The sequence below is a fragment of the Podarcis vaucheri genome (assembly GCF_965113315.1).
Source record: "Podarcis vaucheri genome assembly, chromosome: 5".
Lineage (NCBI taxonomy): Eukaryota > Metazoa > Chordata > Lepidosauria > Squamata > Lacertidae > Podarcis > Podarcis vaucheri.
Window position 1 is genome coordinate 73451562 of NC_138763.1, and position 16148 is coordinate 73467709.

Below are 16148 nucleotides of genomic sequence, written 5' to 3' on the forward strand. Positions count from 1 at the left end.
TATGATTCACAACTGTCTATGTCACTGGGGATGGAAAATCAGTTTGGTTTTTGTGTAAGTGGGAGACCTAGATAGTAACTAAATTTCTGGAGACAAGGATGCTGTTGAAGATTCCACAGCACTGATGGTGCTATGAATCTGGGATTGATTGTACGTTTATTCCAGTGCCCCTGGAATGTCTGCTTGGTTTACAAATGTACAATTTGTAAATGAATAGATAACCATTACAAAAGCACTATAAATCTCCAGTTCGTTCCCCTCTAAACCTCACTGTCCTCAACACCTTAAAGGCTCAGGGGAATGTGAATTGCATTTTTGCTGCTTATTAATAACAGGGAATGAACAAATGATGTGGGTTTTGAAGTGACTGTAGTGCAAAGAACCTATGTACCCATGAGTAAAGGGTCTCTGCAATCACATAGGATGGACAGGATGTGCAGCCCATATAGAGTTCCCACATCTTAATTTGGCAAATTATGGACAGACAGCCATTCACTGCACTAGTGGACAAGAGGAATAGGACATAAGAAGAGCTGAATACTTGGACAGATAAAAAGGGACAAGTGTCACACCAGCAGCTTGGAGTGGTGGGTTCCCTCTAATAATAAGCTCAGGGGATGGAGTGCCAAGAGGATTATAGCCAAAACAGGACTTCTGAGAAACAAGAGAGCCTGCTTGGATGAATCCTGAGGTATGCAAAAGTATGAAACATTTTTAAAAGCTCTATGGGGACAAAAACAACGGCCCAATGGGGACAGAGCGTGCTCAGTGGCATCCAGGAGTCACAAAATGTTGAGTCCAGTTGGAAAAGGAAAATGGAAAATGGAGAGTGGGAGGGGAGGGGAGGAGAGGAGAGGAGAGGACAAAGAACTGGCCTGCTTGAGTCCCTGACAACTTCCAATATGCTAGAGGAGGGCTGGAGTGCTGGAAAGAACCCTAAGCAGCATTACTTCTGTTAGCAGGTGAGGGTACACCACAGCGTTATGCTTCAGGTTTCACTTGTTTTACCTAAACATGTCCAAATATTTAATGTCAAACCTAATGAAGGTTTTTATACTAATTGTCTTGGATGACCTAAAGGAAACCAAGGCCTATGTCTGCAAGCTGCTTTGCTCTTCTGCTCCAGAATATATCATGCAGTATCTTTTCTTCTTCATGTCAGGTTGACAGGATTTTTAAACAGTCAATTTTTTTGTGGTACTTCCTTGGGAAGGACAGAGAATCTGCAGCAAACATCCTCCCCCCTTTTTTCTTCTTCTGAGGTGCTGCAACATCTGAAACGATAGTGCTGCTGACTGGCACACACACAACATACATTTGGCGTTTGAAAAAGCCCTAGTTCTGTCTGGGGCAAAGCGAATAAAAATATGATATTTCCACTGCAATCTGTTCTGGGCTACCACTTACCTCTGCCCAAACATAAAAAGAACTGATGTAATGCTTTTCTGGATAGGAGCAAACGAAAACAGCACCACAGATTAAAGTAAACGTTTGAGGGTCCCCTCGCACCTGCTTTCCTCAATTATTTTTTATGAGGCTTTCCCTTTAGATAATAGAAGGCTGCAATCAGGAAATGGTGGACCTGGCCCAACACAACGCATCTGGCCGCTAGGACACAGCTGGTGCAGTTAACCACATTTCCACGTGTATCTTTCCTGAACGCACCAATCACAGCTGTCAGCAACAAAACAGAAAATGGTTCCAGAAAATACCAGAAAGATCCAGCTGCAAATGTTGAGCTTGCCTAGCCAGCCTTCACAATGTTAGTATAAATTATAGTAAACAATTTTTTCCCCTGCTGTCTTGGAACATGTGTGGGCTCTTTCCACAGAGTGCCAGGGGGGAAAAACCCGCCCTGCTATTTCTTATTTGCATATATTAATTTCTGTAAAGTTTGTACTTCTAAACCGGGCCTTTTGGCTCACATAGAGGATGGGATTTCTTCCTTTCTTCTAGTCCAGGAAGTGCAGGGGTGGGAGTTAGAGAGGGATAACTTGGACTAATTTCCAACCAACCACATGGCAAACTTGTTGTCAGGGCAAAATACCTTGGTTAAGGAGGTGTTTCCAGGGGACATAGGATTTTTTAAGGACACAGTAATGAAGTGATGAGCTGGAAAGAGCTGACTCACCTTCTCTCCAGGTTGCCCCTTTAGTCCCTGGGCCACCATTTACACCAGTCGCAGCCACATGCAAGAGGGTGAAGGAAGAGAGAAAGAGAGACACAAACACAGGAGTCAGTGTTAAGGCACACTAAGCCCCCAAACAACATAGATGCACACACAGAAGCACACACACAAAAAACCCCATGTGACAAACATTGAAACATGCTCACGCACAAGCACAGTGGATGGCAACCTTTGCTTCAGACTCCCTCCCATTTAAAGCACTTTTAAGAATCCCCGTCTCTGGATACGGGAGTGCATCATATGGTGAAAAACTGTTCCTGAAACGTACCATAAGGGTTCGCATGAAAGAATGTATATATTTCTCTTTTTTTAAATCTACATACGTAGAAAACTAGTATGCCTGGGAGATGTGCTCCAGCTTGGTCTTATCAATAAGATGCTACTTTTTATGCTTAGGAATTTTATATGTGTGGGACAGAGGGCACATTCAGTCATGCAATTGCTCATCGGCAGTCTGAAGTGGTACGGAACAGGGATTGTTTTGCATCATGATTAACTCTTTGTCCAAAGACCCTAAAGAAGCCTAGGAAGGTGGCAGGAGCTGCTGCAGCTGAAGCTAGGAACCCAGCTTAAGTTCAAGAATGGCAGAACAAATGGTATGTGTTAGCAGTAAGCTCATAGAGTTAGCTAGGCTGGGCTAGATTTAAGCTCAAAAGTCAGCAATGGGGAAGGAGCAAGAGATTTGGCAAGGTTCCTTAGACCCACCGCAATCAAGAAAGATTTACTGTTTGGAAGATCAGTTCTGATGGCCTCACTTAATGCAAGTTCACCCCACCCCAGCCAATGCCACAATAACAAAAAGCATCCATTTGGCAAGGTAATTTGTTGTTACCACCCAACAGACCACTGAAGCATGAGCATTTCACCAATTATAAACAAAATATTAACCTGAATACTAGAGCTGAACTGCTGACTACTCTTCAGTTGATGGTATGTTAAAAAGAACCTGAATGCCAACACCATCCTCAACAGATTTTCCTTGATATTCCCAAGGATATATGTATTTGTTTTGCAGACTTAGAAGTCAACTCATAGCCAAAAGCTGCTGAAGTGGTGTACAATAAGATAAAATAAAATAAAATCCAGAAGACACAGACTTCATAAACTGAAAACAAGAAAACCACTTCTACAATGCTGTACTTAACATTCCATAAAAGACACTGCAGCCTTCATGGATTTATCCTATTGTCAATTTCCCCTAACATTCTATTTAAATTCACTGTCCTCCAATTTAAACTTGTTGTTTCTTGCATTTCTTGTGAAGAATGTGGAAATTCTCACTTGGTTTGACATCTTCTTTCTAATAACGACTTTCAGATATTTGAAATTTGTCAATGCATCTCTCTAATGGAGGCTAAACATGCACAGGTCTCTCAGTCTGTCTTCATATGACTTGATCTTCTAGACCTTTTGTAATTCATGAGCTATTCTGTAAATTTTCTCCCATTTCTCAAGACTTATAAAAACAACAACTGATACCCAGAACTAAACAATACTTCCAATATTGTGCAGCTTTAGCCACCATGAAATATAGCTGCATGCAAGATTATATGACCAACACCCACTAGAAATTTTCACCTATCAACACTCTTTCCAGAAGTGTTGTGCTGTGTTTCCTCAAAAATACAATCAAGTCTTGTATAACTACTTGGATGTCAGATCTCCCATCATTTGGGGCAACATCACAGGTGATAGAGTGAAGTTTTTGATCATTCTGTTTATGTTTGCTAATTAACTTGCTGATTTGAGAAGCTCCTGGTCTTGGTGGCCTTTGTAGAGTACATTTTCAAATGCTCGGGTCTTTATCATTTGGTTATTTACTTGAAATGTTCATGTTTTGACTTCTAATTGGCATGCATTTGGTGTATTACAACATAGATCATTTGGAATCAACCTATGAGGCAGACCATAGGCAGAAGCTTGAGTGTATCTTGACTGAACCAGGAATGAGGGTGCCAATTGTTGCATTTATTTTATGCCTTTTTTTGTACATTGGAAAAAGTTTCATTGTTTTTCTCCTTAACTAGGGGGAAGCTCATTCTGTCAATATTTGAGATTCAAGTTTGAGGTATGTCAAACAAAAACATTTTCTCATAACTACAACACACCCAGGTGCATGGAATAATGCCTTTGGGATTATTAGTTTTTATGCATGTTACTGGAAATGCACACAGACTGACATGCACTTGTATGCATTATAGAGGACAACACTTCTTTGGTCAGTGAGTGTCGGAATATATTCTTGCAGTGTTATTTCTTAACTACAGGAAAGCAGCAGAGTGTACTCCCCCAATCTTTAAATTACAGGTTTCAGACACTTCTTTGGGAGATGATGTGACAAGAGAACATTTAGCAGTGGTTAGCATTAAATTGAAACATGTTCCACCTTTATGGTGTTGACATTGCTATGTGGTCCCAAGCGAACAATGCTCATCCTTAGGCCAAAAATGTATAACTGTTTAATCTTTGCAGTTATTTACACCCTTTTCCAACTCTGGGAAAGCTGTAAGAAAGTAATCTGTTTTAGAAGCAATCCTTCCCTGCCACACACACCCATTACTCCTGTTTCAGCTGAAAACCTGGTGCTATAGGGCCTATGGTATAGGCAATCCTCCAAACAGATCAGTTTCTTTTTCATATCCCACCATTAATTTATGCTCAGTGAGTTTCCATGTAAGTTCTCTTCCTCAATTAATTAAAGATCCCTGCAGTTTTATGCAACAGAAGCATCTAGTCATCGATATTTCCTCTGCCTCTTGCTATGAAGCTCTCAGCAATCAAATCAGTTATTTATTTTTTTAATAGTAGCTGCTTCATGCTTTGCCTTTTGCACAGCCAAACTAGAAATGGAACCAGAGTCATTATTACCCTGAGATAATGAATATATCACGCCTCCCCCACAAAGGGGCCATGGATAGCAAAGGGTTTAGAAGCAGGTGTGTCAGGTAATTGCAAGAGGTTTAAGACTCACCGGTAGTCCACGGATCCCCATGGCGCCTTTGTCTCCCTAACAATTAATGCAAAATCAGAGGGCAGTTGGAAACTGGCCATATGTGGTGCTATAAAGTGACACAAATGAGCTTTTACTTGGCGTTTCAAGCAGCTGCATTGGTTAATTTAAAATTTATGTAATTGGCTTAGATGTTTGTGTGTTAGGTTGAAAATACAGAAGTTTGCGTAATTTATGGAATCTGAAGTTGAAACTAGGTGGTTGGAGCATCTTCAATGCAACGGTATAAATCTGCTTGCATGGTCTTGTGTGCGTATAGGTGTATGTGTAAATATTTTTTAAATATGTCTATAAGTACGTAAGTATAGCTGTGCAGAAAACTGATAAAGAAACATACATGGTGTCATTATATAGAAACATTTTATAGTTTCACAAATTTGCAATATTGCATAACACATCGAAGTTGTTGAGAACATAAGAACAAAACATAAGAAGAGCCTGCTGCTGGATCAGGCCAAAGCCCCAACTAGTCCAGCATCCTGTTATCACAGTGGCTAACTAGATGCCTATGGGAAACCAAGGAAAGAAGAAAACGAGCCCTCTCGTAGTCTAATGACATATTCTGTTTATCAGTATATTTCCTAGTCCATTAGTATAATAAGTGGTAGCCCACTGGTTCTTAAATTGTGTTTTATTTTGGATCCCTTGCTTGTTTGTTGTGAATCATTATTATGTCACCATGTGGGGAAGGTATTTGAAAGGCTTATGATTATTAATCACCTGCTGTTCTTTTCTTCCATTGCTATTTGTGTGATGGAGAATCACACATTAGCATATAAAAAAAAAACTTGCACTGTCAAAGAAACAAGCAGCTTCTCTGTGGCTTGCCTCTTCAGCCTGAGGTAGAACTACTAACAGGAATCTATAGCTCTTTAGCATTTTCCTTTTTTATTAGCAGTGTGGCATCAACATGCCCCTGAAAAATGCACCAGAAGCCCTTGAATCACAGCTAAAGAACCCTTGTATCAGTTAATTTGAGAAAATCAGTTCTACACTTTTTCAAAATGTTGTTCAAGATATTATTAAGGCAAAGGATGATTTAGGGGAGTATGACCAGTTTGGTCACACTGGGTGTGGAGCCTCAGGGATGCCACGACTATGATTTACAATGGAGCGCAAGAAGGGAAGGGGTGCCAAATTTTGGTGTCACACAGGGTGCTGCTGAAATTTGAGATCCCAAGGCCTGCCACTGACTAAGGGGCATAGAAATTACTTGCTTTAAAGGTGCATGTTGTAAGCTGGAAAAAAGTTGAATTTTCAGATCTTCCTGGCTGCAGTCCTAACTATGGCTACTAAGAAATCACTGGGGCTTACTCTCAACTAAGAAGGGGCAGGATTGCAACCTCATAGTGGATGCATGTCTACTTAGAATTAAGTCCCACTAAGTTCATTTGAAATTACTCCTAGGTAAGGATGTATACGAGAGTCACGACGTATATTCTAGCATTTATGAGTCTTATGTCTGGTAATGGACTCTCTATTTTGAACAATGTGCACTGCATCATGCCCTGCCCTCTCTGTGCAAAAACATTCATATATATCTTTGCAACCCTAAAGGCTAGCAACATGCTTTTAGACAATGAAATAAAGCTGATCTTATCAAGAAGTTGAATTCTGAACCTAATATTGTCTTCCAGATTCCTGTTGTCCAGATTCCAGATTCACACCACACACACATCCCTGCCTATGATGTTCAGAATAAATTACTGATGCTTAAGAGAGCAGGATGCCTATCATGTAATGCCAAGAAACACACTCACTCATGAGTAATGTTTATACCCCTCACAGTGCATTGGCACAACCTTCATAGCTTAATAAGTCAGCATGGTTTGCCTGGCTGTCTGCCTACCATGTGTTTCTAAGGTTTTCATCACCAAAGCAGCCAACACACTATACAACCACATGAAAAACAAGGGCCTATCTTGATGTTCTCCCCTAAGATTCCACAAAGTTTGTTCCACAAAGGTCCCTTATTTTTATTTCTTTGCATTTGAAAGTCACACTTGAGGGATATTTTATCCAAAGGTGTCCTGTCTAAGATCTGAACTACCTTCAAGTCTGACCCTTGTATGGTCTTTCTAGAGAAGAACTTTCCAAACTGATTTCTGAAACTGAACACATTTTACTCCCGAATTTCAGAAAATTAATCCTAAAGCTCCCTAATTATCAAAGCTGAACCTTTTGGACAGGTAGATCCCATAGCACATGGGTTATTTCAAATTGAAATCAAGAAATAAAAAGTAGGAGAGCTTCTTACTTGACATTTTGAATTGAGGTATAGATACCTGAGTACAAAGCATGCACACACTACTAATTTGTACATGCCTTGATAAACAGCTCAGCTTTCCCAGATGTTTTTCCATTATCATGTCCATGTATATAACAAGGTTTTTGTTTTTTAATGTACGAAGGCATGCTTTGCAATTGATGGATGCCCAGTCATATATCTTGAGCTCAGATATTTATACACACTGACAAAACAGCAAGCAAGAACAGAACTAAATGTTATGCTTTTCAGACTGAGCTGCCAACAAAAATGATACACCGGCTTCAAGTTCTCCCACTCGTCCCTGTTATGTTTAGGCATATTGAACAGAATCAAGACATCATCATGTTATACATTTCCCCAGCCCTTGACTGTGGTGTAGGCTGTGTTGTTGGCAGGCCAGGGTAGATGACTATCATGGGTGTCTTTGTACATTAATAATAATAATAATTTTATTATATATACCCCACCCATCTGGCTGGGTTTCCTCAGTCACTCTGGGAAGCTTACAGCACATAGAAAAACATAATAAAACATCAAACATTAAAAACTTCCTGATACAGGGCTACTTTCAGATGTCCTCTAAAATTTGTATAGTTCTTTTACTCCTTGACATCTGATGGGATGGCGTTTCTAAAACTTTTGGGGAGAAAACTCAACAAGAGACTATGGTTTTTGGCACCAACCCCATGTTGGAGCTAAAACTGACTTCTGCCCTGAGAAACGTCCCTTTAATAAAAAAGAGAACTGACTTCCAATATCATATTCCCATACTTACAGTGAAAAACAGTGGTACATTTATTGTGGTTATAATTGTTCATATAGATAGGCTCTTTCGCTTTCCCCTGAGTGAACTAGCTTCTGAAGTCAGTAACTTATCATTAGATTAGATTAGAGGGGAAAATGTCAGTCCTCCAGTATGAAGTCCCTCTGGCATATTTTTTGTGACCCATCATGTCCACAGACTATCACTAATACCTGATTTCCATGTGGATTAGCATTGGGTATGTGTTTACAAATCCCATAAAAAGTGACCGGCACCATGCTGGTTTTGTTTTTAATCTCTGATAATAAGACTATTCATATAAACAAGCTTAGAGGGGAAAGAAGAATGCAAGCTGTCAACAAGGTGGGAAAAGAATATTTACATCTTTTGCTGTTTGAGAGGAACTACAAATAGGAATGGGGGATGTGTCCATTAAGAAGAGATTTAATGAACTAGCCATGTTCCTACCTAGCAAACGTAGAAGGATAATGGAATGGATTCTGATAATAGATCCTATCCCAGCCGGGCAAATGCAAAAACACCCAAGGTAAGCTAGGTACAACTTCCATTCCAGCAGTGACAGCTAGTTACGGAGGGGCAGAAAGTGGTCAAGTGACCGCCACTGCTGGTTGTGAGAGAGGGGTGCCTGTGATCCATGACCTGGTGAAAGCAGCCAAAACAATAGTGCCTCACATGTAGCACTGTGCAGCTGTTTTGGTGACTGGCTAGTTCACCATACCCATGTGGATATTACAGACTAATTACACAATTGGCACAAAACTACCAGCACATGCCTTCATGAGTATCTCTTGCCCAGGCTACTCCCAATAGATATTGGTTGGTAAGCCCCAGATGTTCCCCTCCCATTTGATAGTTGCTTAGTGGTATTGTTTTCCATACCCCCTTATCAGCCACTACTATTTCCAGGAAGTGAAATCAATGGTGGCAATGATACTTATATCAACCAGATCAAGAGATCTTAGGTACCAGAAGTGGGGAAGCTCCCCCAAGCTTCTAAAATCAGGGTCACAATCAACATGCTTCCAATCACAGCACTAGACTACATTGACCAGGGGTAGCCAGCCAGCTGTCCTTGGATTACAATCCCCATCAGCCCCAGCCAACAGAGCCAATGGTCAGAGGTGGTGGAAACTGCAGCTCAGCAACATATGAAGGGCACTGTGTTGGTTACCCCTGACATAGACAATGGGATGTCCAATATGAGGCAACTTTTATATTCTTAACTGTGCTATAAATGTGACTAGCAGCTTCCCAAAATGCCAGTGTCTGAATGTGGGCTGGAAGGATGTGTCTTCTCTGTCATTACATTTTCCTGATGCTTGGTTTGTGCTAAACCCAAGCCATAAAATGCATGGTTTTTTGCTCAAGGAATGTTGTGCCACAAATTCCTGAAGGAAATCAACCCACAACACCAAAAAAATCTAATGAACTGGTGCTTCCACTGCACGTGGGCCAAACAGGTCAACTCTCTATTTCTGCATCATTAAGAACACATTCCTCACACAATGGTATTTGTTCAACTGAACCTGCAAATCCTTTCCACGGTTAAATAATATAGGACAGATTTACATCTCTGTCTACTCACAAGTCAATGCTGGGTATGCCAAGAATCTGAAAACTCCCGAGAGCTTTATTATATGACTTGTAAGTAGACCAAGATATAGATCCTTTGTATGTTTCTGCAGGAGTGGCTTGCAGAAGCAACTCCAAGAATGAAAACTGCAATGTGGGAAGGAAATAGCCTAAAGTGCTATGAGCTCATCTGAAATCAAAAGAACTTCTTAAAGGAAATGTGTGCTCTCCATTACAAGAAAGACTTGGGAAATTCTATACCTAGAACCTTTGTCCTGACATTGAGTCAGTCTGCACGTCCCACTGAAATCCAGTTCTCTTTAGCGCAGAAGAGTTGAACATGGCACCCTTCAGATGTTACTGGACTGGGCAGTAGCCACGCTGGCTGAGGATGAATCTGATGTGAGTTCAAAACCATCTAAAGTGTACTATATCGTCTACACCTATTATCTGACAATATGTTCTTTTGCAATGGGTAGCCAGCTATCTCCTCCCCAGCATTCACAGACTTTAGGCAGCTAGCAAGAAAGGACGAAGAGAGGAGGAAAAACACAAAAAGGGGAAAAAATATTTACCGGAAGCCCAGGTCTTCCTGAAGGACCCTGAAAAGAAACACAGCAAAGGACAAGTTGGCACAAGGAGCATGGGCAATTGGATTGGTACAGAGAAACAATAAAGTCATAAGCTAACTGAATCTTGGATGTGAAGAATACCACTCCAGTGGCGGTAGAGCACATTATTTGTGCAGATAAGGTGCCCTATGTTTAATTTGTGGCATCTCCAGTTAAGTGATCATAGACAGGGAAGCCAGGAGTTTCCAGACACTCTGGCAAGCTATTGGAAGTCAGAGTAGACAAGACTGGGCCAGATACAACTCACTTGGTGCAGTTAGCCTTGTGTATCCTAGACAAAGATGTGGGGCTCACTAAAGAAGGATATGTAGCTTGTTGAGTACAATTGTGAACCACACCCGCTGCTACCATTCACTCCCACTGCTGTGCAGTCAGCAGGTACATTTCTGCACTGGGATTAACTGGCATTACCAGTCCATGTAGATTCATTCTAGCATAGGAGAGTATGTGCAGCAAACAAGCACAGAACAAGCACACCCTACGTGAGTGAGAAGGAGAGTCCTTGGATAAACGACAGCTATTTGCTCAAATATGTTGCAGTCTTTCAAAAGAGCCAGTTGTTCAAATATGTTGTCGGCGTGACTCCTCTTCAGGCGTGACCGATTCAAAGGAAAGTTACAATAAAAGAAGGAGCTAAAGAGATCCTTTCTCTCTTCCCCCCCACCCTGCGTCTAAGCACGCACACACATGATGGATGATGGCAGGAGGACTATATTGTATCAATACTATAGGTCGCTGCTGGAAACAATTTGCGTAAAAAACTGGAATGCAAAACTCTTAAGCACATCAACTGTCCAATTCTATTTACTAGCGCTGAGCCAAAATGCCCCACAACTTGACCACCCTGGCTGCAAGCTGCAAAGCTGGGGTGATTTATAAGGGACACAAACATATGAAAAATGCTTGCTCCATTTGCTACAATAGCTTCTAAACTCCCTGCTTCTGCCTGGCAGTTTCCTGTGTGCTTCCTACTCAGAAGATGCCAGCGTGAGAGCAGGGGAAAATATTCCTTGTTTATGCCCTCACTCTTAATTGGCTTTAGAATGATACCACATATAATCATAAACAAGTGGCAACAGCTGTGAAAATAGGTGAAGTGTGTGTGTGTGTGGTTTCATGAAAACCTCTGCCTGTCCCTCTCCAAAACCCCATGTCTGAGCCAGAAAAGGAATCAATAAAACATTTGGCTCAGCTCTAAATTTCTTCAGGCACATGTACTCCCTTCTGTTAAAGCAGATATTGTGTTTGGACCTGAATGTGGAAGACCAGGGTTCAAAATCCCTAGCAAGCCATGAAACTACCTTTGGTTAAGTCACTCTCTGTCCCATCAGAATAACCTACGTGAAAGGGTTGCATACAAGATAAAAGGAGATAACCCTCTGTATACTGTATCCAGGTAATATGAAGCCCTGTGCGAGGCCAAAATTTGACACCCCTCCATCCCAAAACTGCCTTCCCAAAGCTGGGTAAGTGAGGTGCAGGGCTTTGGGAAGGAGGTGTGAGGCTCTGGCAGGGTCTTCCTGCCTCCTTCCCAAAGCTGGGCAAGCACTAACTAGGCTTTGGGAAGGAGACAGGAGGTCTCTAGGACCCTGCTAGAGCCCTCACACCTCCTTCCCAAAGCCCAGCACTTACTAGACTTTGAGAAGAAGGCGTGAAGGTGCCCCCTAGGCCCCTTTGCCGGGGTACTAGTCACGCTGCCCTAAACCCACCTCTGCTGTATCTTGAACAACTTAGAGGAAAGGCATGATACAACTTTGAAACACAAATAAATAATAAATACATGGTTACAGAATTACAGCCCAAAGCATCTCTCTAGCAAGCCAGGTCTGATAGCTTGATTCTTGGCTGGACGACACAACCATATGCCCATGGCGGAGACAGTCAAATAGCCTGTGCAACAAATGGGTGTCAGCTATGGTTTGAGCCTACACAACGCTGATGTACAAGGCTACATGAATGAGGAAACCCTTCTGGGTTTTGTTCAACAAATTGTTAAGAAAGTCCTCAGCCTCTCGGCTTTGGAATGCAGGTTCCAAACAGCTCTTGAAGATGTGAAGCAAACAGGCCATATTTTGTTGAGTATGTTGTGTTTCTTCTGACTACGTGTCTGGGCATTAAAGTTAATGAGATGAGAGACCTCCAGCAAGTCTGAGATCCCGAAATGTCTCAAAAGTCTAGACACGGGAGGCCCATGGTCACAAATTCTGTATGGAGGTATGAGGAGGCATTGTAAATCAACACGAAGCAGAAAAACATCGAATGCAAGTAGTATATTATAAGTTATTTAAATTATTATTTTAAGTTATTTATATGAGACAGATACCACACACAATCACCAATGTGTTCACAAGGCAAGAAAACAAGCACCATGCGCCCACCAAATTGTTTTAAAGGCAGGAAAATCAATGGCCAGAAAATAATGCAGTCATGGCCAACTGTAGCAAATCAAATGCCATAATTCACAACATAAACATCACACTCTTTGCTTAGCAATGAACAGTGAGTTTGGGCTCATTGTTTTAAGCCCCTTCCACATACAGCTAACAGGAATCACACAGCAGTCTAAATGACAAATATTCTAGAGTCTGTATACAGACCCCAGGTAAATGTAATGCATATTTTCCTTTTTTCCAAATTTCCTTTTGGTTGGTTTCACAAGGGGCCATAGCTCAGTGGATAGAGTGCACATGTTGCATACAGAATATCTTTATTCCAATCTGTAGCATCTTCAGTTAAAAAAAAGCTTAGGTAGCAGGACTGGGGACAACTGGTTGGTTAGAGTAGATAGCAACCAATGGCCTGACTCAGAAAGGAGTTCCCATGATCCTCCCTGCTTACATGTTCACAGACACGTAAGGAAGAGCAGGATCACATCCAGCAACATGCACCCTGGCCATGCTCCGTGCCAACTGGACATCTGGCAGCAGTGTGAAGGAAACAGATACATGGACAGATGTACACACGTTGGGCTAATGCATTTGTCATTGACTGCATTTTATGGCAGACTACTTCATGCTGGCCCTATTGGGACCAAGCAGTTTTGCAGCACTTGGGGTCTGTAAAACTATAGTGTTTTCAGAAATTAGTTAGTTGCTGCATTTTCTTAAGGACACAAAGTGAGAGAGATGCAAGGAGATCAGCGGAGAGGACATAAGAGTTTTCTTATTTCCTCTGCACCCGTCTTAACTTTTTGCCCCGGATCTCCCAGATTTTTTTTATGTCATAAAATAAGTGCTCTCTAAGTAAGCTTGCGAGAGCCTCAGAATGTTTCTAGTCTTCCCACAACAAAATATACAGGTACCAAAAATATGGAAGAGCAGGTGGCACAGGCAGTTGAATCTTTTGTGAATCAGAGCAGCAGCAGTTTATCAGTTAAGCCCTTTCTGTCCATTAAGAATTCCTGATGTTTCAGGAATGTTCCTCCCTCTCCCCCAGTGCCCAGTCACCTTACCACCAGATGCATTCTTCACAACACACACAGATGTAAGTTTTGGTACTTACAGGGGGGCCTGAAAGAAAAAAGAAAGAAAAAATAGTTATCATGGTGTTAATGCTATTGAACTCTATTGATAGCATCTTTAATAACATCTTCCTCAACAGATCCATCATTTTTCAGTAGGATTATGAACTGGCAAGTGGATGGTTCATATCTCACCTTAGCCATAAACTTATCAGGATTCTGCAATACGTGAATAACAACACTGACCCTTATTACAAAGCTGTAAGGATTACTGAATAATTTGTACAAGGAGCTTTAAACACTCAAAAGTAGCATGGAAATGTTAAGCTGTGAAGGTGGTGTGTTTTAGGTTTTGCACTACAAGAGCTCCTGTTACCTTGATGCTACAAAAACCATATACATCAACTAATACAGGACAGTAACTGAAATGTCTGATTTAGGGCAGCTCAAGGAACTTTCACCTGCATCAATTCATCTTTTGTGTGTGGCAGAAAATTTTGGAGAACGCTCCTGATCCTAGTCATCAACCAAAGTGGGCTGCAAATGCATTTTAGAATGCAGCTAGCACTCCCTTCTGCATATGCACCTTGCAGGAGGCAATTAGCCATGGCACTTTGGAGCAGCTTTTTGCCATTCTTCTCATCATGGAACTCTGACTAACAAGCTTTCATGGAGCACCAAGCTTCTTTGGAAAATGGTTTAAAAATCCCTGGTTTAGAGTGCTTAGACAATACTGACCAAGGCTGTCAGGATATGGAGATATACGGTACAACACATGACACATGGGGGACATGATTAGTCTGCCATTTTTGGCGGCAGCACATGCTTCTTATTTGATGTAGCTATGCTCTAAGGCTGTTCCCAAAGGCATGTTTATGGTGTATTCTCCAGTCCAGTCTCTCCTTTGCATCTAAAATGTAAGGTTTTCTTTAACACTTCCATTTTCAGCATCAAATCCAGGCACAACCCAGGGTGGAACTTTTCTGATTCCAAGCAGATGGCAGCCCTTTTGATAACATTTTTCATCCCCAATGGCAAGACTTTCTTTCTTTGTTTTTAAAATAAAGTAATACCATATATGATGATGTCATAATCCATTACAGTAGCCACTAAGTGACATCATATGGGAATTTTGGACTGCCACTCAGAAACCTTATTTGCTCTTCAGTGGCTTGGAAGAGCCCAACACACTCAAAGATATGATCATATTGCAGGCAGACCTCTGTCAGCAGCACAATCTACGTATTTGCCGGCAAGCAGCGTTTCACACACAGCTTGCAAAATGCAGCTCAGCTTTGTCTCACCTTGTAGGGATACATGGATCTCACATTCAAAAACCCATCCTCTCTCTCTCTCTCTCTCTCTTCTCTCTCTCTCTCTCTCTCTCTCTCTCTCTGGCTATCTGTATACACCACTTTGGAACTCCCGAGTTGGGTACTGTCTCAGTATATACAATTTAATTTACAAAAGCTACTTAAGTGGATAGTCAGGGTAATGCAGTAGTTAAAACAGTTAATTGGACAGTTAGCTAGCTGATTCAGATAGACTTAGTTTCTATTAAATAATGGGACAACCCCAATATGGAATCTTTACCTCCTTGTGGGAAGAATTGAGTGCACATGCAATTAAAAAATAAAACCTACCCAGCTTTCACCTTACTGCACACATATTACATTAATTTATCCATCAGCTATCACATTCACCAACTTACCTTTCCATCTGCCACTTTATGCAGTTCTTAAACACTTCATTTCTCCACCACAACCAGCCAGCTAGACAGGCACAGCTGTGTAGTCTCAATGGTGGTGTTGGGAACCTCACACCTTACCCAAGACGGTGGGTGAGGGCATGGAAGAAGGGGAAATTTCACATTTGGTGGGAATGCCCTCCAGCTTCATCACTTTGGACTGTGGTTTATCAGAAAATATCTAATATAATGAAACATCCTATCCAGTCTTCTCCATTAATCTCTTGGTTGAATTATTGGGATGATGACCCGATGAAAACTTTTCAGTCTATTGAACTTTTAACCTGCCTCCTGCCAGGATCTCTGTAGCACAGATATGGAAAATGCTACAAGATCTCCAGTTTCCCCTGTGGTATAAAAATATGTGGACCTTGGCCATCACTGAAAAAATAATACATAACCTATGTGTTGCTAGGAGTATTGAGAACCCAGAACAATTTCACACCATCTGTGGGACTTTATTTCATACACCTTGAACTTGCATAT

At 41.4% G+C, this 16148-nt stretch overlaps 1 protein-coding gene across 13 annotated transcripts in view; it reads right to left on the reverse strand.

Moving 5' to 3' along the window:
• COL13A1 (collagen type XIII alpha 1 chain) overlaps positions 1 to 10419 on the reverse strand; it is an 89525-nt gene extending 79106 nt beyond the window's left edge. For all 13 annotated transcript variants that reach the window (XM_082222071.1, XM_082222075.1, XM_082222074.1 and 10 more), the window contains exons 1-3: positions 10399 to 10419; positions 5160 to 5195; positions 2132 to 2158 (exon numbers count right to left, since the gene is read on the reverse strand). In XM_082222071.1, coding sequence (XP_082078197.1) covers positions 2132 to 2158; positions 5160 to 5180 — 48 coding nt within the window. In that variant the 5' untranslated portion in view covers positions 5181 to 5195; positions 10399 to 10419. The remainder of the gene's footprint in view (positions 1 to 2131; positions 2159 to 5159; positions 5196 to 10398) is intronic.
• Between the last annotated feature and the right edge of the window lie 5729 nt (positions 10420 to 16148).